The following is a 21,899-nucleotide window of genomic DNA, read 5'->3' as shown; positions in this document are numbered from 1 at the left end:
TGATCATCTGATTTGTATAAATGTACCACTCTTGTATCTAAAACTAGAAATATAAAATGTAACTCTGAGGGCCTATTGTAATTGTGTAAAGTGTGGACCATTAATGATGGTTTGGAATCTTGATGACTCCCATTGTCTGCAGATGGCTGTATTTACCTGTGAGTCTTCCTGTATATGTGTGTGCTGGCAAGTGAGTAATGAAGTCTTGCAGTGACATGTGATCATGTCACCTGAACTGGAATCCATCTTTAACCTGGTGCTTTTCCAGTGAGGGGGGGGTGGAAACCCAGAGAGACAAAGAGTTCCCGCCTTATGCAAAAGATATATAAAGGGGGGAAGAGAAGAGAGAGGGGAGAAGCCATCATGAAGAATCCCCTAGCTACCACCTGAGCTGCAACAAGAGCTGTACCAGGGGAAAGAATTGTGCCCAGGCCTGGAAGGTGTCCAGTCTGAGAAAAACTTACTGAAACATCTCTGAGGGTGAGATTATCTGTATTTAGTTTGATTAGGCATAGATTTGCGCATTTTATTTTATTTTGCTTGGTGACTTACTTTGTTCTGTCTGTTACTACTTTGAACCACTTAAATCCTACTGTCTGTATTTAATAAAATCACTTTTTATTTAGTAATTTACTCAGAGTATGTATTAATACCTGGGGGAGCAAACAACTGTGCATATCTCTCTATCAGTGTTATAGAGGGCGAACAATTTATGAGTTTGCCTTGCATAAGCTTTATGCAGGGTAAAACGGATTTATCTGGGTTTAGACCCCATTGGGAGTTGGGCATCTGAGTGCTAAAGACAAGCACGCTACTGCGAGCTGTTTTCAGGTAAACTTGCAGCTTTGGGACAGGAGATTCAGACCCTGGATCTGTGTCTGGAGCCAGACGGGAGTGTCTGGCTCAGCAAGACAGGGGGCTGGAGTCCTGAGCTGGCAGGGAAAACAGAAGCAGGGGTAGTCTTTGCACATCTGGTGGCAGCTCCCAAGGGGGTTTCTGTGATCCAACCCGTCACAGTTTGTATTTAATAATTAATGACCAATAGCACCATCTGTATCATTCATTATTTAATTCTCTTCTTTGACTGGTTCTGACAGAAGCCATTGCAGTCCCTAGATAAGACAGTTATCAGGACCCAAGCACAGTGTATTTTGAGTAATCAAATATGACACAGTTGGCTAAGAATGACACTGCTTCCAGAACTCACAAGAGGGGTGATCAAAAAAGTACCTGGAGGAAAGAAATTGTCCCATAGTTGGTACATTAAAAAATAAATATATAAATTGGCATTGTTTTTTAGATGAGTAAAAATCCATCAAACATCAAGTCCCTCCCACACATCTGTGTGAGTCAAAGGCTTGTCACCTTTGAGAAGTTTCTGATGCACCTGTAAAACTTTAAAAAGAATACATCATGTTAGAATAATCATTAGAAGCAGGCCTGTAATGAGAGTCCACCCACTCCTGATTGACTCAGCACCAGTAAGCATGTTTCCTGCTCTACGAAGGATCATTTTGAGTTGCTAGTTCTCTCCCATCCTTCATCCAAATCCACCACCCCAAAATTGGACCCTTGATATTGCAAAATGGCAACAAAATACATCTAACTCTTTCCTCGCTGTTCATCTAAAGCTTCCTTGGAAATCTGAAGTGACTGGAATCCTTTTCATCCTCTTCTCTTACAAAGGCAAGACTTCACCACCTGGAGAGGGGCTGAGGTGATGATTCATATCCATATGAAAGCCTGAGCTAAACTCTCACTAGCTGATCTCACAGGATTTCTGCCACTCTAAGTTACACCTAAACTGGTTACAGAAAACATGCCCCTTTTGGAGTGGATTTGAAGTAGATCTAACCTGCCAGGGCATGTTTGGAACCAACAGGTCAGATCTGAGGTGCTGGTTCAGATTCATCTTTAGTCAATATGTACTTTAATTTTCCACCGTCCCATCAACATTTACATCATTCTTTAAATTAGTTGATATACTGGAATAACTGGAATAACAATTTTGTCCCCAGCACTAGCCAAGAGGAATTTCAGTTTAGTATCTGAACTGTCCTTTTTCTGGGACTATAGCCTGCTCTTGCAGGAGAATGGACACAACAATCTATTGGGTATTTGCCATCTCTAACTTCTACGATGGTTTAAAAAACAAATGGTGCATCTAATCATGTGATACTATACCATGGTAAGGAGGGAGGGACTTCATCCTGACCACAACTGGCAATTAATGTATGCTTGGAAGCATGAGGACTGATAACCCCAATCACCCTTTTCCTAGCTAGTGTAAACGCAGGGCTATTTTCACGTCTAATCCTTTTATGAAACATACTAAGTTCAGGGATGGACCGCATACTGATAAGCATGATCACTGGTTAACAAGATTTCGTGGAAATAAAACTCTCAGTATTTATAGATATGTTTAACAGTACTGGAAATATTATTGCCATGGGTGACCCTTTATATGGATCTATATTATAATGCACTAGTTTGTCTGACTACCTGTCCTCTGACAATATGCACGAGGACTACTAGCTTATACTGCTAAAATGTGTCAGACATGCTCCGTAACGATAAGTAATGATACTACTTTGCTCTTATGCCATGTTTTTCACTTACAGATCTCAAAGCACTTTATGAAGGTATCATTATCTCTACTTCACCAACGAAGACACCGTAGCACAGAGAGGGGAGTGACTTGCAGTGGGTCAGTGGCAGAGGTGGGAATAGAATGCAGGGCTCTTGCTCCCTGTCCAGTGTTCTATCCGCTGCCCCTTGTGGATGAAACCATGGAAGACGCATGTTCCACGACTACTATAAAGCATGACTGCTCCATGGCACTGCTGTTAGTTAAGTGTTAGCAAACATTAAACAGAAAAAAGTTGAAGGCAACATACCCTGCGGTGGGGAGTAGTCATCAGAATCTGTGTCACTTTCACTGCTGTCCTCCACCAGGAAGCTGGGGTAGTTCCAAGACATACTGAGGATGCCATCTGACTCGTGAAGGAGAACATGTGCCAGCATTCGGCCATGGCAGTCCATAACGATAACCTGACCATCAGCAGTGCCAAACAATACCTGAAAACAACAGAACGGGACACTTAGGAGAGAGACAGTTCCATGAAATGTAACTGATTTAAGACTTCTTAGAATACATCTTGTCAATTAACTAGGTGCATTGAAAATGAATCCAAAGCAAAATAGTGAGGTGTTCCAAGGGTCAGTCTCTAAGTGAGGAGTTACTGTACCAGTTTAAAGTTGTCCCAGTTAACATTGTTTCATTATTAAGCTGCTGATCTATTAGAGAACATACTTGTTTAAAGTCACGCAATGTTCCGTCATAAGGTTGTTTGGTTTGCCCCATTCCGCCCGCCCGGTGTTCCAGCCGGAGAGCGGGGTCAGGGAGTGGGAGCTTCCCTGTTACGCCCACCTGGTGTTCCAGCTGGGGAGCAGGGTCAGGGCACAGGGGCTTACCCCACTCCGCCCATCCGGCATTCCAGCCACGGAGTTGGCAAGCCCCCGACCCCGCTCCCCAGCAGGAGTGCCGGACAGGCAGAGTGGGGCAAGCCCCCGCACCCTGACCCCACTATGCCCCACCTGAACCAAGCTTCACAATCATCATTGGTGAGTACAGTATTAAACAGTTTGTTTAAAATTATTTAAAACTTATACCGTATATGTATATAATGCCTTGTGTCTGGTGAAATTTTTTTTCCTGGAACCTAACACCCTCCCCCACCCATTTACATTCATTCTTATGGAGAAATTGGATTCGCTTAACATCGTTTCGCTTAAAGTAGCATTTTTCAGGAACATAACTACAACGTTAAGCGAGGAGTTACTGTACTACAACCCAGAAAAAAACATGTTCAAAGAATGTTGCTAAGGTTGAAAAGTCAAGGACTCAAATTAGGAAATGCAAGAAATAAGGTTGCCTGTGCAACCTTAATTTACCCCCTTGTGCTTTATGCATTAGGATATTGTTCCTGTTGACCTCAATGAGAGCGGGACTGAAGAGAGAACTTTCTGCCCACCTGATTGAAGTGGGGTGGACTGGATTTTCAGGTTAGGCCTAGGTGGGGATTCTGCTGGGAGGCAGAACCTTAGAGGGACTGGAAAACAACCAGCTGGCCTCATTAGTTTAATAGTTTATTTGATTGTCTATTTATCCCTAAATAAACTTGATTGTGTTCCTCACTTACCCAGAGTCTGAGTGTATTTGGAAGAAGGGAAGACAATTAAATTACCTTTAAGTATGACGAGGGGGTTTAAAGTTTAAGTTCCTAAAACCTGAGTAAGGTTTCAGGTGAAGACTCAGGACAAACTATTTGTTTATTTTAAATGGAACCCCTACACATTATTTGAACCTTGCCCTTACTGCTGTTAATAGCATGTGTGAGAAAGATTATAAGAGTGTTTACAATACCTACAGAGTTTATATAATCCAGAACACCAAGAGGTGGAGAATGGAAAATGTGTCCGCTGTTACAATACTAAAGGGACAGATGACTCAGTGAAGTTTTAGCAGAGATTTCAAATGGATTATGAGAAACACAAAGGTGGAGAGAGGAGGATGAATTATTCAATTGATGAGCAACAGTTTGGGAGAATGTCCTCTGACAACCGTGACAAGAGACAATACAGACGCCCCCAACTTATGCAATCATTCCGTCCTGGAAAGCCTTGCGTAACTCGAATTTTGCGTAAGTCAGAAACGTATCCCCGTACGTTACGCAAAAAATTCTGCAACTCGAAAATCCTATTTCTGGCTTATGGAACTTTTTCTGTAAATGCAAATTTGCGTCGGGTCTTGCGTAATCCGGGGAGTATCTGTACAATCAATCAACTGGAACTAGATCATTATAGCCCAGGAGGAAGGTAATATGTTACACCTTCAGGAAAAGATAGAGGAGAGCTTCCACCCACTATATCAAACACAAAATGGATGATGTGAGGATTTTTCTTATTTAAAATAGTATTTAACTAAGACACACTAAGCCCACAGAAACTGGAACTTATAGTTCTCTCTCCCTTAAGCACGTCCTGTGTCTTTATGTTTTGAACAAGTTAAGGTCTCTATGTTTAGACAATTTTAGAAGACTAGCAACCAACAATAATAAGTTATAAAAACGAATCCATGAAATGACAAATGCATTATTCAAGGCAGCTGCTGCTACCACATAGTTCTAACCGAGACAAGTATATTTTAGGCAAATTAACTGAACAACTTGAAATCTAGTGAGTTTCCAAAAAGGAATTAGAAGTAGTTTTATGTACTACATCTGCCCCTTAGTGCACTATGTAATTTTGTGGGTTTACCCTTACATTTTTCACTATTTCAAATGTGTTTCTCTATCCTATTGCTGTGTGAAACACCCATATAAATAAAAGGGGAAACTGACTGACTACACAGGGGAAACAGTGAAAATGTACAAATTAAACAAGCTGGGGAAAGGGGAAATACAGATTTTATTTTCTTATCTGCTACAGTGATCCTAGGTTCTACTGGTACAAATAGCACTTTAAAAAGTTTCAGGCAGAAATGTAATTATAAAGTTCTTTCCGAGCAGATGAAAGGAGGACACATTCCATATTTCCCATCATGTGGTGAGCACAGGAGTGGCGCCAGGGTTTTTGGCCCCGTAGGCGGGGGTCCTTCTGTGCTCCCGGTCATCGTCGGCAATTCTGCTGTGGGGGGGTCCTTCCGTGCTCCCGGTCTTCGGGGCACTTTGGCGGCGGGTCCCAGAGCGAGTGAAGGACCCGCCACAGAATTGCCGCCAAAGACCCGGAGCACGGAAGGACCCCCCACCGCCGAATTGCCACCGAGGGCGGCAAAATGCCGCGCCCTCCAAATCCTGGTGTCCTAGGCGACCGCCTAGGTTGCCTAAATAGAAGCGCCAGCCTTGGGTGAGTAACAGCTACAGAAAACCGAAAGTGAGAGGAGGTAATGGAAATGGGGGAAGAGCTTGGGGAAGCTTTTCATGGCTGGGAGTTTAAAAAAATATATTAAACAATGCAAGCCAAATCCTGTTCTTATTTACACTGGTACAAACCTGGAGTAACTCCACAGGGAACTTCAATGAAGGCCTTATTGAAAGCAATGGCGTTATTCCACATTAGCACTGCTATAAGTCAAAGTAGAATTTGGTCATTAACTATAATCACTATGTGATACAAATGCTTGTGTGCTAAATTCTGATTAATGTATATGCTAAATAATGGTTTGGTTACCAGCCTGCCAATATCATCTTTAAGTATTAGGCTGGAAACTTCTCTCCCTTTGCTCAGCCAAACCTTCCCTCTTATTTGTCACCATTTGTACTCGTCTCCCACTATCATCTTCTTGTCTTCTTTCAGGCTGCCCTGAGATTTGAACCTCCCCTCCCCATCTTCCCATGCACAAAAAACCTCCTATTTTGCCTTCCAATACCTCCTCTAACTGTTCATCTCCCACAAAGCCTTCCACAGATAATCACCACCTTCACGTCATGCTGCGACAAAACAGACTTTTTTTTGACTGATCTACTTTGAATTTGATCTGATTGTAAAACTGACTAAATATGATCTGTTACAGGGAATGCTCCTTCATATTTGTTTACAAAGTACCAAGCACAGTGGGTGCTTGGCAATAATGTTGTCAAAATGAGATTTTTCGGCAGCTGAACTACTGTAGCAGTAAGGAAAGCATTTGATACTACATGGGAAATTATTAGTTAAATTGGAGAAGATTGGGATTAAAACAAAATTCAGAAGGTGGGTAAGGAACTGGTTAAAGAGGAGATTACAATGGGTCATGCTGAAATGTTAACTGTCAGGCTGGAGAGACATTACTAGTGGAGTTTCTCAAGGCTTGATCTTGGGACAAATTTTATCTGACATTTTCATTAATGACCTTGGCACAAAAAGTGGGAATGTGTTAATAAAATTTGCAGATGACACAAAGATGGGAGAATATGTGGATGACCTTGAAAACAGGAGTAATAGAAATGGGATGACATTTAATGGTGCAAAGTACAAGGTCATGAGCTTAAGGACTAACAAGAGTATTTATTATAAGATGGGGACTTATCAGTTGAAAGTGACAGAGGAGAAGAAAGACCTGAGTGTATTGGTCAACCACAGGATGACTATGAGCTGCCAATGTGATGCAGCCATGAAAGAGGCTAATGCAATCTTAGGATGCATCAGGAGAGATATTTCCAGTAGAGATACACAAGTGTTATAACCACCATAAAAGGCACCGGTGAGACGTCATCTGGAATACAGTGTGCAATTCTGGTCTCCCATGTTTAAGAAAGATGAATTCAAACTGGAACAGGTGCAGAGAAGAGTACTAGGATGACTGGAGGAATAGAGAACCTGATTTATGAGAGGAGACAAAGACCTTGGCTTGTTTAGCTTGGCAAAAATAAGACTCAGGGGAGATATGATTACTCTCTATAAAAACATCAGGGAGGGAGAGGAATTATTGAAGTTAAGGGCCAATGTTGCTACAAGAACAAATGGATATAAACTGATCATCAACAAGTTTAGGATTTAAATTACATTAGAGACAAATGTTTCTAACCATCAGAGGAATGAAGTTCTAGAACAGCCTTCCAAGGGGAGTAGTGAGAGCAAAAACCTAACTTGTTTCAAGGCTTAAGTTGATAAGTTTATGGAGGAGATGGTATAATGAGACTGCCTACAATGGCATATGGCCCATCCACATCTGCTTTTAGCTAATATCTCATAAGACCAGAGATATCTGTGTTATGAGACAGGGAGAACAGAATTTCCTTTTCTACACCTCTAAACCATTCTTTATTTTTATATTAATCATGTCCCCTCTTACTTATCTCTTTTCTAAGGTAAACAATCTCCCATCCCTGCACCATTCAGACTGATTTCCCTCATACCGACCACTCATTTTATATAGGATATCATATCCACTCTTATTCATCTCATTTCTAAGATGAACAATTCCAATCTTTTCAATATCTCTTTATAGGAGCGTTTTTCCAGATCTCTCGTTATTTTCATTGCTCTTCTCTGAACCTGCTCTAGTTTCATAATACCCTTTTTGATTCATGGTGAACAGTATTCGAGATGAGGCTGCACCACTGATTGATATAAAGGCATCATAATATTTTCCATACTCTCCATCCCACTGCTTATATTATCCTAACATCTTGTTTGCTATTTAGATCACAACTGTATATTGAGCAGAGGTCTTCACTGAGCTGTCTACAGTATAACCCAGGTCCATTTCTTGAGTTGAAACAGCTAATTTAGAACCTTATAAGGTGGTATGGTATCATATATACTCATTCATAAGCCAAATATTTTTGGTAAAAAAGTGATGCATCAAAGAGCGGGGGTCGGCATATAAACAGGTCTACACCAAAATTTGATGATTTTAAACTCTATGGAATCATTGCATTGAATATCTAATCCATTGTCATTTTGTTTACCTGGAGTGTCTGCAGGCATGGAGCCCCTCAGCTCCCTGTGGCCACGGTTCGCCGCTCCCATTGGCTGGGAATGACAAACCGCAGACACTGGGAGCTGAGGGGCTCCGTGCCTGTGAATGCTCCAAGTAAACAAAACGTCCAGGCCCGCTAGCGGCTTACCCTAACAGGCCAGCAGCCAAAGTTTGCCAACCCCTGAAATATAGGGTCGGCTTATGAAAGGGTCATACAGTTTTTGCTATTTTTACCTAACCATCTTGGGGGGTCGGCTTATAAACAAACGGGCTAATGAACAAATATATACGGTACTTTAAATTTTTCCCTCCAACGTATATTACTTTGCATTTATTGACAATGGCTTTCATTTGCCATTGTGTTGCCCATTCACTTAGCTTGTTTAGGTCTCTCTGTAGTTCCTCACAATTCTCTCTGGTCCTATCCTAAATAACTTTGTCATCTGCAAATTTTGCTATCTCATTGCTCTCCCTCCTTTCCAGATTATTAATAAAAATATGAAACAACACAGGACCTACTACAGAATCCCATTGTTAACTCTATGCCTTTATGAAAATTAACCATTTAATTTTACTCTTTGTTTTCTGCATCTCAGCCAGTTTTTGATCCATGACAATAATTTGCTTCTAACCCCATGACTAATTACCATTTTTAGTAGCCTCTAGAGCTGGACCTTGTCACAGGCCTTTTGCAACTCTATATAAATTATGTTAACCAATTCTTCTTTATCCACTACTTTATTGACATGTTCAAAGACTTCTACAAGATTAGTAAAACACAATTTTCTTTTGCATAAACCATGCTGGTTAGTTCCTATCATACCATGATCTTCTGGGTGTTTTGTAATTGTTTTTAACTATCATTTCAACCAATTTGCCAGGTATATAAATATACTGGTTTACCATTCCCTAGATCATCCCTACATTTCTTTTGAAATACAGGTACATTTGCTACCCTCCAATCTTCTGGGACAGAAGCTGTTTTTAATGAGAGATGCATGGTTTTGCTAGCAACTTAGCCACTTCATACTTAAGTGCCTTCCGTATGTGCCACCTTGGGCTGGTGATTTACTGCATTTTAAATTGTCAATCTGCTTCAGCACCTCTTCTTCTGTCACCTCAATCTCTGAGAGTACGAGATACCGAGAGAGAATCTTTGTTACCAAGAAAGAGCATGTCTAGGGCAGGAATCTCCCCAACATTCTTGATGGTGAAGACTGATGTAGAAAGAAAGAAAGAAAGAAAGAAAGAAAGAAAGAACTAATGTAGCTTCTCAGTAATGTCTTTATCATCATTAATTATTCCCTTTACCCTCTGGTGATCCAAAGATCCATCAATTCTTGCAGTCTTCTTGCTTCTGGTACATTTAAGAATCTCTTGCTGTTTGTTTTTCCATGCTTTGCTATTTGCTCTTCCATTCTGGCCCTTCTAATGTCCCTCTTATAATTTAACTGCTGTAATTTATGCTCCTGTTTATTGGCTTCACTAGGGTCAGATTTCCACATTTTGAAGAATTTCTGTTTTGCTTGAACAGTCTCTCTAACCTTGCCATTAGGGCATATTGATTTACTCCTTGCCTTTCTGGTTCCCTTTTGTTCATCAGTACACATATCTCTTGAAACTCTAGTATTGATTTTCTAAGTAGCATCCATTTCACCTCTAAGGGTTTTACTTCATTTATTTAACTTTAGGGCTTTTTTTTTTTTTTTGGACTAATCATATTTTCTTACTGAAAACTTCCTGTCTTAAGTTTAGTGACACTTTTTGGTATCCTACACTTTCTGGCTTGATTTGCTCTGGCATTGCTGAACTATAATATATATGTGTGTGTGCGTGTGTGTATTGCTCATCACAGGATGATACCTCAAAAATGACATTCTGCAAAAAGAGGCATTAATGCCAACCGTATCTGCATTGTCAGAAATGCAGTACATGGTTCAAGAAGGCTGCATCAGAAGTTCTGTTTGCTTTAATTCAGCCATCTGGCCAAACATTAGTATTCATCTAAGAATCCACATTACAACCTTCGCCATAACGCCGTCTTATTAATAAAGATAAATCTATTTTTGTGATCCACGGTTAAATGACTATAAACTGATTAAAACATAAAACAAACTTACAAACATCTGCTTACGAAGATGTATTTAATAACAGACAAGGTATATGGAAAACTATTACCTCTAAACATTTTCATTCCTTATTCTAATTTAAAAATTTGAATCTCCAGAAAGATTTTGATTAGACCATTTTATAGTCCATTTAGTCATCAAATTAGTATTGTGCATTCCCTTGTGCGTCCCTGGTTTATAGGTGCTACACCTGCAAATTGTGGGCAACACAACAGAAATAATCAGCTGCTCCTCTGGTGTTGAGAAACAACTTCAGGATTTTTTTTTTTTCTTCAAACACATTCAGAGTAGCATTTCTGGCTTCATATCCACTTCCCTTCTAAAAATGCAGGGCGGTGGGATATGGACAGGAGCAGACAGCTGCTCTGCTGCAGAGTGCTTTTTATTTCCATTACAAATTCAGCTGCTGTAATATGATTTCCTGAAATTTAAAGAGGACACAAAAAGAAACATCACCACAATTTGCACAAAAATTTGAAAGAAAATGTGTTAGATTTTCCATTACTGTCTTTCAACCTCGACAAAACTGAAAGCAAGGCTTCAGTTTCCTTCAGGAATGAAAAAGAGGCAACAGCCAACACATGGATGATATACTAGTATATCCTGCTGCATACTCCCATAGACACCCAGCAGACAAATTCTCATTCCAGGCCATTAACAGTTTTCACAGGTGCAGCTGGATAGGCTGCGTACTTTCACAGGAGAAGTCCTGAGAGTAAAGATAACTATTACAAAGCTCTCAAGTGAGAAAACAAAATAAATACACTGGAGATCTTGGTGACAACACTGTTTAAGAAACAGTGAAATACTAAAACCAGGGTACCCAGCCAATATTGCTTTACTCCTATCTAACATGATGATATTACAAAAGAGTGAATGTAAATTATCTAGAGACTTTTAATAGCTTCTTCCTACAGCCAAAAATACTTATATTCTCAACTTCTGGATCCCAAACAGCAAGCTGACTTTGGACATGAGAGAATGGAGACACTTGCTCACCTGAAACAGATAATCTTGCATGCACTGTTTGAAGGCAGACAAATTCTGTGAAGTTTGATTTCTTTATAAATCAATTATATCTGGGCTAGTTTTGACTCTCTTATCACACAAAGTACATATACATCTCTACATTCTTCCATGACTCTCAAGACACACTTTAGCACATCATGACATACCAATTAGATTATTAAATGAAGAGAATGACCCTCCACAGAAACACTTAGCTTAATATGCTGACTCTTGATTAACAATATGCCTCAGTTACAATATACAGAGACAACTGTTATAAGGCATTAGGGTGACCAGATGTCCCGATTTTATAGGGACAGTCCTGATTTGGGGGGCTTTTTCTTATACCTATTACCCTCCACCCCCATCCCAATTTTTCACACTTGCCCTCTGGTCACTCTATAAGGCATGCAGTTTTTTCTACTGTGTTACATTTAAAACCTCAATAAAATATTATACAAACATATAAAAAAGGGAATAGCTTCCAGGTTTTGGGTAGATAATCAGCTGTTTCCACAAATCTTTAGATAACAGAGATGGGATTCCAGAGTCTGGACCACTGAGCTTACAAACCTGCAATAATAGTGAGGTTTCTTTAAGAAGCGTGGTTTTCCCTTTTCAATCAACTCTTCAAACCAGAAGAGTTGTTAGTAGGGCTGTCGATTAATTGCAGTTAACTCACGCGATTAATTCAAAAAAATGCATCGCACTCACAAAAAAATTAACCGTGATTAATTGCAGTTTTAATCGCCCGGTAAAAAAATAAAATACCAATTGAAATTCATTAAATATTTTGGATGTTTTTGTACATTTTCATATATATTGTATTCTGTGTTGTAATTTAAATCAAAGTGTGTATTATTTTTGATTGCACTATAAAAATGATAAACAAAAGAAATAGTATTTTTAAATTCATCTCATAGAAGGACTGTAGTGCAATCTTTCTTGTGAAAGTGCAACTTACAAATGTAGATTTTTTTTTTGTTATACAACTGCACTCAAATACAAAACTATGTAAAACTTCAGAGCCTACAAGTCCACTCAGTCCTACTACTTGTTCAGCCAATCGCTAAGACAAACAAGTTTGTTTACATTTACAGGAGATAATGCTACCGTCTTCTTATTTACAATGTCACCAGAAAGCGAGAACAGGCATTTGCATGGCACTTTTGTAGCCAGCATTGTAAGGTATTTATGCGCCAGATGTGCTAAACATCCATATGCCCCTTCATGTTTTGGCCACCATTCCAGAGGACATGCTTCCATGCTGATGATGCTTGTTAAAAAATATAATGCATTAATTAAATTTATGACTGAACTCCTTGGGGGAGAAATGTATGTTCCCTGCTCTGTTTTACCCACATTCTGCCATATATTTCATATTATAGCAGTCTCAGATGATGACCCAGCACATGTTCATTTTAAGAACACTTTCACTGGAGATCTGCGAAAACGCAAAGAAGGTACCAATGTGAGATTTCTAAAGATAGCTACAGCACTCGACCCAAGGTATAAGAATATGCAGTGCCTTCCAAAATCTCAGAGGGACAAGGTGCGGAGCATGTTTTCAGAAGTCTTAAAAGAGCAACACTCCAATGTGGAAACTACAGAGCCTGAACCACCAAAAAAGAAAATCAACCTTCTGCTGGTGGCATCTGACTCAGATAATGAAAATGAACATGCGTCGGTCCGCACTGCTTTGGATTATTATCAGGCAGAACCAGTCATCAGCATGGACGCATGTCCCCTGGAATGATGGTTGAAGCATGAAGAGACATATGAATCTTTAGCACATCTGACACATAAATATCTTGTGACACCGGCTACAACAATGTCATGAGAATGCTTGTTCTCACTTTCAGATGACATTGTAAACAAGAAGAGGGCAGCATTATCTCCTGCAAATGTAAACAAACTTGTTTGTCTGAGCAATTGGCTGAACAAGTAAGAGGACAGAGTGGACTTGCAGGCTCTAAAATTTTACATTGTTTTATTTTTGAATGGAGTTTTTTTGTACATAATTCTACATTTGTAAGTTCAACTTTCATGATAAAGAGATTGCACTGCAGTACTTGTATTAGGTGAATTGAAAAATACTATTTTTTTTTACAGTGCAAATACTTGTAATCAAAAGCAAATATAAAGTGAGCACTGTACACTTTGTATTCTGTGTTGTAATTGAAATCAATATATTTGAAAATGTAGAAATCATCCAAAAATATTTAAATAAACGGTATTCTATTATTGTTTAACAGTGTGATTAATCACATGATTTTTTTAAATCACTTGCCAGTCCTAGTTGTTAGGAAATGCACATATGGTCATAGGAAGGTATTTTCTTCACATACATCAGGATAGTAGTAGTGTAAAATACAGGGTAATTTTTTCTGCTAATTGTTTGATGTGCAAGTCCCATTAATTCTACCAAAAATCACCCAATCAGGCAGTGGAAGCTAGCTGACACTCAGCAGCATTCTCACGCACACTTGACAGCCTCCTGTACTGTCTCCAAACCAAGACTTCCTTAGCAATCAGGACCGGCTCTAGGCACCAGCAAAACAAGCTGGTGCTTGGGGCGGCACATTTTTAGGGGTGGCATGGCCGGCGCCAGAATGCCGCCCCTAAAAATGTGCCCCGGCCGCCCTAGCTCACCTCCGCTGCGGCCGCAAACAGCTGATTCGCTTGCCGCTGCTCCCCCTCCCTCCCAGGCTCTCAAACCTGGAAGGGAGGGGGAGATCCCGAGTGGCCGCGGCGCATGAAACAGCTGATTTGTGCGCCACTGCTCCCCCTCCCTCCCAGGCTTGAGAGCCTGGGAGGGAGGAGGAGACTGAGTGGCCGTGGCGTGCGCGCCGCTTCTCCCCCTCCCTCCTAGGCTTGAGAGCCTGGGGGGAGGAGGCAGGGCTGGGGATTTGGGGAAGGGGCGGAGTTGAGGCGGAGCCGGGGTGGGGTAAGAAAAAAACAGGGGGGGGAATTGTTTTTGCTTGGGGCGGCAAAAATCCTAGAACCGGCCCTGTTAGCAATTTCCTGAAAGCTACCATAAACCTATTCTACTTCCCTCAGAGAGAATGCCAAGGAATTGTTGGTATGAAGACAGAAAAGGCAGGCTAGAAATGCCATCCCAAAAGATGGCCCTAGCAACAAGGGTGACACTTCGAACTAGCGAAACTGCAATGGAGAAAAGACTTAACAGATAAAATCTACATTGTTTTGGTTCTATTAATTCAGAATTCATAGGTCGTTATTATTACACAGGGTCAGATCATGGCCCAGCTTAGATGTCCATGCAAGATGTAAGAGGCAGTAAGTGCTTTAACTCCTGCCCACTATACAGGCTCCCCAGATCTGGAGTCTGGAGATCTGGAGGGGTAAACAGTCATTGCACCTCTCTCCAAACTGAGCAAGTGGGCAGGGAGTGTGCAGAGAAGGTTGGGGCAAGTGGAGCTGAGTCAGCAAGGAGATGGGGTGACTACCTCCCTGGGTGCAAGGAGAAAGCAGGGAAGGAATCATTCCTTCTCAACTGATGCAACCACCGCCACTACTAAAATGTCAGAATGCTGACAAGAAATAAGCTCTTGGGTGAACATCAGCTGCCTTAAGATGGGACCCAGGCAAGATGGAAGTGATACTAATCAAAACAGAGAAATACTTTGAACAGCTAGCTGAGATATTGTCTCCACCTTCCAGTGATTAAGGCTGTGAGTCTGTCACAGAGGTCACGGATTCCGTGACTTTCTGTGACCTCTGTAGCAGCCAGTGCTAGCTCAGGGGCTGCTCGTTGCACACAACACAGAATGAACTGTCAGTGCTTGGCTGCAAAGCAGCATTGTGCTCTGAGCTCTCCCACCTTCTATCATCCTTATCCTCGAAAGCTGTGTGTTCAGAAAATGGTGCAACAGCATCCACTTGATACAAAAAAAGGCAAGGGAAAGACCAGGGAACAAACACTAAACACTGTTTAGAGGACCCAAGAAAGCACTGAGAAACCTGTTATTTCTGGAATAAGTGCATAATGCATCTTAAAATAATCCAGTAAAAAGAAGAGAGGGAAGCCAAACAACATTCACTAAACTAGCATCACTTCCTTTCATAAAGCTCTGACATTGTTATTTGGTGTTTTAACAGTCAAGTTACTAAGCAAAGAACAAATACATGTTACTTGTTTCCAACATTTATAAATATATATATATATATATATATATAAAGAATAGCAAAGTCTCACCAAAAGCCTTTAAACATTCAGATTATATATAAAAATCCCACATGTTTTGTCTAGAAAGGACTGCATTAGGATATTAAACATTCATAAAACTCGTAGCACGAACAACCTAAGGTCATTAATTTTAATGACAAGCCTGCCATGAAAGCTTAAAATGCTTCTAAAATATTAAGATATTTAAGTTGTGCAGGGGTTTATCGGATTGTTTTTCTAAATAAAAGAACTTGTCTTGAAAGCCAAGTGACGTGTACTTTTCCTGTTGTCTATTTGCTTTTTTGATTGTACTGCTACCAGTTTTTTGCTCCGTTATGCAGCACAAAGCACATGGTCCCTTTTATATGTAATTTAACCACTGCATTCCTTGTGGATTGAATAAATTGCCTAGTTAATTAATAACACTTCCTATATGCCATGAAAATTTTGCAGCCATTTCCCCCCAGTGATTTGTGCACGGTATCTATCAATGGAAATGTCTTGCTGTGCTTTCTTAAAGGTTACAATGTCTTCACTACAAGTGTTAGCATTTCTAATCATCCTAAATATGTACGATAAGCACATTGGGAGGTGAGATGCATTCAAAATTTTGATTGGGGAAAAATATATTTGCATGTGCAAAGAGACAAAAACTTAGCTATTTCTTGGCATTTTTAAAAGCTGCTTATATAAGCCTATAAAGAACCATACTAGGAGGTGGGGGATACTTTAATAAAGAAAGACCAAATGCATTGCTTATACTTTCAGTTCTTACATCCTGCAATTTTTTATGTCCTTCCTCCCACCCCCCACATCTAACATAATTAGGGCAAATTTGCCCATCACTGCCACTGCCACATGTACATAGCTGCCTTTCATCATTCTGTCAGCTCATTAGAGTCCCATCTTCAAGATTTTTTTCACAGAGTTAGATACATGTACATATTTAAACTTGATAAATGCAAGCACTACAGTAGTAACAAGTACCTGAATCATGCTGCTGCTACAGCACCTGACTAATAAGTAGTGATATGATAAATGGAAACACTATCCATAAGTCTGGAGCACCACATTTTAGTACAGTGTGTAAAAGAAGAACTGGGAGAAATGGCATAATGGACCATGTGTGGTGCATAATTTCCAAACACTTAGAACGCCATTATTTCTAAGCTAGATTTTTTCAGCTATGTCAAAGCTACTTGTCCTTATTTCAGATGAAGTTCAAAAGAGCTCCTTCCCTGATGAGGAAGAAGCAAATGCAATCTGCGTGCTATATGTGAAGGCACGGAGATCCAAGACAAGCACAGTGGGAGAAACCATGGCAGTTTACACCATGACCAGGGACAAATTTGTCTGTCAGATTCCTCTCCACAAAACTAGGAGCATACCAAGGTATTTCAGGGAACTGAGAGAGGGACTGAGGTCGCTCTTCTTGGCAGGCTGATCCCATAGGCAGATATGCCAACTCTTGCGAATCTATCGCGACAGACACGATTTCCAAGTACAATTAAGCATCATTCATGATATCGCAATAGACCTGCCAAATCTTAAGATTTTTTTCCTACTGGCAGGGCCAGCCTTAGGGGTAGGCCACGCGGACGACCACCCAGGGCGCCAGGTGCCGTCTGAGAGCTGCAAGCTGGCAGGGCTGCCGGAGCGGGAATGAGTGAGGGCGATGCTGCACAGAGCTACCCAGCCTGGCGGGGAGGCATAGGCAGCAGGGCTCGCCCCTGCAGAGCCAGTGGACCAGCCTCTAGGTCTCCCCTTTCCGCAGACATGGTGGTCACAGGGTGTATGTCCAAGGAAGCCCCTGGGCTCAGAAACTCCTCCCTGTACAGCCCGGCCTGGGCAGAAGGGGAGTGGCAGCTGCTGGCTGGGTGCCCAGCTCTGAAGGTAGCGACAAAGGAGTTTGACGCCTGCAGGAGGAGCTGTCATGATGACACAAGAAGCTCCTCCAGCCCTGTGGTTTCCAGGGCTGGTCATGTGACAGAGCTCTGTGCAGCAGTCTTGGGGCTAAGGACACAGACCTGCCCAGCCACGGACACCTGCCTTCATGTATAGCCTACAGCAGAGGGGAAGGGGAGGAGCCAGGGAAAAGCTGCTGTTGGGTCCAGGTCCTCCCCTACTTTGGATCTTCCCCTCTACTTGGAATCTGGGTAAAGAAGGAGCCCGGGGGGAGGGGAGCATGTCAGGGGAACGGGGAGTCAGTGAGGTAATGTTGGTGGGTCGAGGGAAGGGGAGAAACCTGGGGGCAGCAAGCCAGGAGATGGGGGGAGGGAATCAAGACGGTTATAGGAAATGGATGGCAGGTGAGGTCCCCTATCATAGAGATGAGAGGGTAACTAACTGGAGTCTCCATTTGAGCAGCCAGGGAGAGACACTTCAATCTGAAATTATCATACATAGCCAGAACAGTAGAGAGGGGTTAAAAAGTAAACAGGCAAAGTAAAAAACCTGATTTGATGATGTTTTTAAAAATCTCATGATTTTTTGAGGATCCGACTCATGATCCTACTGCACGGTTATGACTTGAGTGTGCTTCTTGTTAGTGAGTTGGTGGCTGTTGGCCCAATTCTGTGAGGTGCTGAGTGTCTTCAACTCCCATTAAACTCAATGGGCGCTGAGGGTGTAGCCCAGGGGTGGGCAAACTTTTTGGCCCGAGGGCCACATCTGGGTATGGAAATTGTATGGTGAGCCATGAATGCTCACAAAATTGGGGGTTGGGGTGTGGGAGGGGGTGAGGGTTCCGGCTGGGGGTGCTGGCTCTGGGTGGGGCTGGGGATGAGGGGTTGGGGGTGCAGGAAGGTGCTCCAGGCTGGGACCAAGGGGTTCGGAGGGTGGGAGGTGGATCAGGGCTGGGACAGGGGGCTGGGGCATGGGAAGAGGTCAGGCTCTGAGTGGTGCATACCTCAAGTAGCTCCCGGAAGCAACTGCATGTCCCCCCTCCGGCTCCTACACTGTCCCGTCCGCAGCCGCCACCCCTGCAGCTCCCAATGGACGCAGTTCCTGGCTCATGGGAGCTGCGGAGACGGTGCTTGAGGCGGGGGCAGCGTGCAGAGCCCTCTGGCTGCCCCTATGTGTAGGAGCTGGAGGGGGGCGTGCCGCTGCTTCCAGGAGCTGCGCGGAGCCACAGCACACGCAGAGCGGGGCAAGCCCCGACCCTGCTCCCCAGCTGGAGTGCCAGAGCGGGGCAAGCCCTGGACCCTGGTCCCTGCCGGAGCTTGAGGGCCATCTGAAGGGCCGGATGCGGGCCCCAGGCCATAGTTTGCCCACCCCCGGTGTAGTCTATAGGGCAAAGTTTGCTTATGGTAATTGAAAATGTGCTGAAATGCAAGTAGGGAGCAGGCTTTTAGGCCTAAAACTTAGTCTTCATATTAGCTAAATCTGTTTTTAGCATGAATCAATAAGAGGTATTAATAGAAATGACGTAAGGCATAACCTTGGGTCATGTAGTAAATAAGGTTTTGTTTTAACTGGCTTTAGCAGGAGTTATAGGGGAATTTTGGGATGTTTTGGAATATTGGTAACTGCAGAATTTAAACTGATGCAAATGAGAATTCGAATGGTGTTTGATATTAACAGCCAGTAAAGAAGTAGAAGATATTTGGACTGGGGGTATGGAAGATTAAACATGACAGTGTAAATAAAGATATAGTAAAGGGGAAGTTAATTAGTTAAGTAGTGTTGTTATAAGTGGTTATAAAAAAAAGTGCACTAATTTTAGATTAGCGAATGCTCATCCACCATGGAGGTACTGTTAGAGAAAGGATATATACTCATTCTTCTCATCCAGGGACACAACATCCCTGGACGCACCATTTCACCTTGAAATGTGAGTATAAATGCAGTGTATGGTTAGACAGTAAGGCTTGTTTGCTTTAACCAATTATTTCATTTTAAATAGTCTTTAATTCTATCACTCATGTCATTCACAGTCCTCCACTAAATAAAATGATCTGTAACTGCCCCGCAGGCTCAAACCTTAAAGAGTTCAGTTTGCTTCTATTCCTTATCTTTAAACTATTAATTGGGAACTCATAAATCAAGGTTGCAAAGCTGTCAGAGAGTTTCCCAGGAGGTACTCAGCACATTTTATTATTATAGTTCAACCTCAGATATTTGAAGGACTGTGGAACAAGTATGAAACCTTCAGCTAGTAAGAGATGTTGGTTCTGCAGGTTTTAAGTCTGTACTCAGTTAGGAGGACCTGAACATAGATTTCTAGGGCGCAAATCTTGCAATTTTACTCCTGGGGGGATTCTGTGCCAAAAGAGTAAAAATTCTGTGCACAATATTTTAAAATTCTGCATATTTTATTTATCAAAATAACAATATAATCATGCCAGCTTCAATTATTTTGGTAATTTATTTCAAATTACCTATCAACAAGTATGTCTATAACAATACAGGCAAAAAAAAAAAGATACAGGAAATGTTTCTTTGACAAATAGATTCCCTACTAGGCATATTAATACTTTGAAAATTTCATTTAAACTACAATACAGAAATGTATTTCCTTTACCCCTCAGAAGCAGTGCAAAGGCTGGAGGGAGTCGGGGTAATGGAGGAGCTGAGGGAGAGGAAAGGAGCCTGGGAGTGAACCTGGAGGCTTTTGGGGTATGGTTTCAAGAAGTATGAAACGGGGGGGGGGAGGGTGGAAGGAGGGAAGGGATTGTTGGGAGCCCCATGTTTCCAGATTCCATCAGGAAATTCAAGATATGATTTAGAATTTGAAGTTTGCCTCTGTTTGCTGGATGAAACAAAATATGACGCTGCAGCAGCCAGTGTTGCTATGCAAATAGAGAAGGCGAATCCTGGGAACAATAATGAACCTCTCCCCCTTAAATGTCCGACACGGCCTTGCACTGCAAACTACCAATGTTCCAAATGCTGTGCTTATTTTCTGCACCACTAGTAACAATAGTGATACAGATATAAATGGCTAATTGAGGCATAACCAAGAACCCAATCCTATACATCCTTACTGCTGCCTATGGAACTACTCGTGGTAGTAAGCAATATGCATGGTAATATTTGCAGGAGTGGAATCTAAATTAGCTAATTGCCTATATATTTATTTTCATATCAAACTGAAGAAAGTACATTGTGATGTTTCACATCAACCACTCCCCCAGGTCAAACAGAGTATTAATAAGCCCTTGAATCTCCATAATGAAAAACTAATAGTAGGAAAGGAGAAACTAGACAGTGGCTCTTATGACTGTAAAAAAAGAAGTCTAATAATTTACTCCACTGGTAATGCAGGGAGTAAATGTAGGTAAATAGTACCTCTTGGAATATTAACAGCAACAACTGAATATGGCATTTTCAGGAATTAAAACAAATTCATTCATTTTCAATACGACTTTACTGTGTTGAAGACAGTGGGTCTGATTCTTCTCTCACATGCACCAGCAGAGCTCAGTAGTAACCCCAGTGAAGTCAATGGAGTTACACCAGTATCAAACAGTCATAAGTGAAAGAATTGAGCCTCATGTGCAGTTCTCGTCCAACCCTCTGGCAATACAGCACCTCCTTGTCATTATTAGATACATCAAAGCCTTCTCCCAGCTCTAGTATCTCGAGATAAACTTCTATACATGGCCAAAAACCATCACAAACATGATTTTAAAATCCAGTCTACAAATGCATCCTTCCAGGTAACAAGATAAAAGATTTCTTATCACCAACTATTAAAATAATTCCTTTTTTGTGGGCGCATTTTAATGATACTCTAACAAGGACTGATGCCCAAAGAGTTTTTCTGAGAAGGGTGGGGAGCTGCGTACCTTCCACCTGCCCTGGCCGGGGAGGCCTGGGGGCAGAGATACAGGACGGGGGCTGCTCTTGGCAGGCCCCCTTCTCAGGGCAAGTGGAGGGTCTGCCACAGCTCCCCACAGCTGCCCGCGTGGCTCTCATCATGGCCAGGCTGAGACTCCGAGGCCCCCACAGCCAGAGCCAGGTCGGAGAGAGTCTTGTGGGCAGCTTTGGGGAGCCTGGGTACCTGCCCTGGGCAGGGGTTTTGGGGGTGGGGACATGGACAGGGGGCTGCTTTCACCACGGGGAGGGGAGGGGGTATCCCTGGCCCCGCTCCGGCTTCTGGTTTGGC

General features: G+C 42.0%; 1 protein-coding gene across 8 annotated transcripts in view; it reads right to left on the bottom strand.

Annotated features, from left to right (window-relative positions):
- The window catches only part of TULP4 (TUB like protein 4), a 265,339-nt gene that overhangs the window by 62,075 nt on the left and 181,365 nt on the right, over positions 1 to 21,899 (bottom strand). For all 8 annotated transcript variants that reach the window (XR_010599732.1, XR_010599733.1, XM_065588891.1 and 5 more), the window contains one exon: positions 2,898 to 3,078. Coding sequence is in view for 6 of the 8 variants with exons in the window: in XM_065588891.1 (XP_065444963.1) it covers positions 2,898 to 3,078 (181 nt within the window). In the remaining 2 variants the exon portion in view is untranslated. The remainder of the gene's footprint in view (positions 1 to 2,897; positions 3,079 to 21,899) is intronic.

This window comes from Chrysemys picta, chromosome 3, assembly GCF_011386835.1.
Source record: "Chrysemys picta bellii isolate R12L10 chromosome 3, ASM1138683v2, whole genome shotgun sequence".
Classification (NCBI taxonomy): Eukaryota; Metazoa; Chordata; order Testudines; family Emydidae; genus Chrysemys; species Chrysemys picta.
Note: the sequence above shows the minus strand (reverse complement) of the source record. Positions and strands in the feature narration are given on the sequence as shown.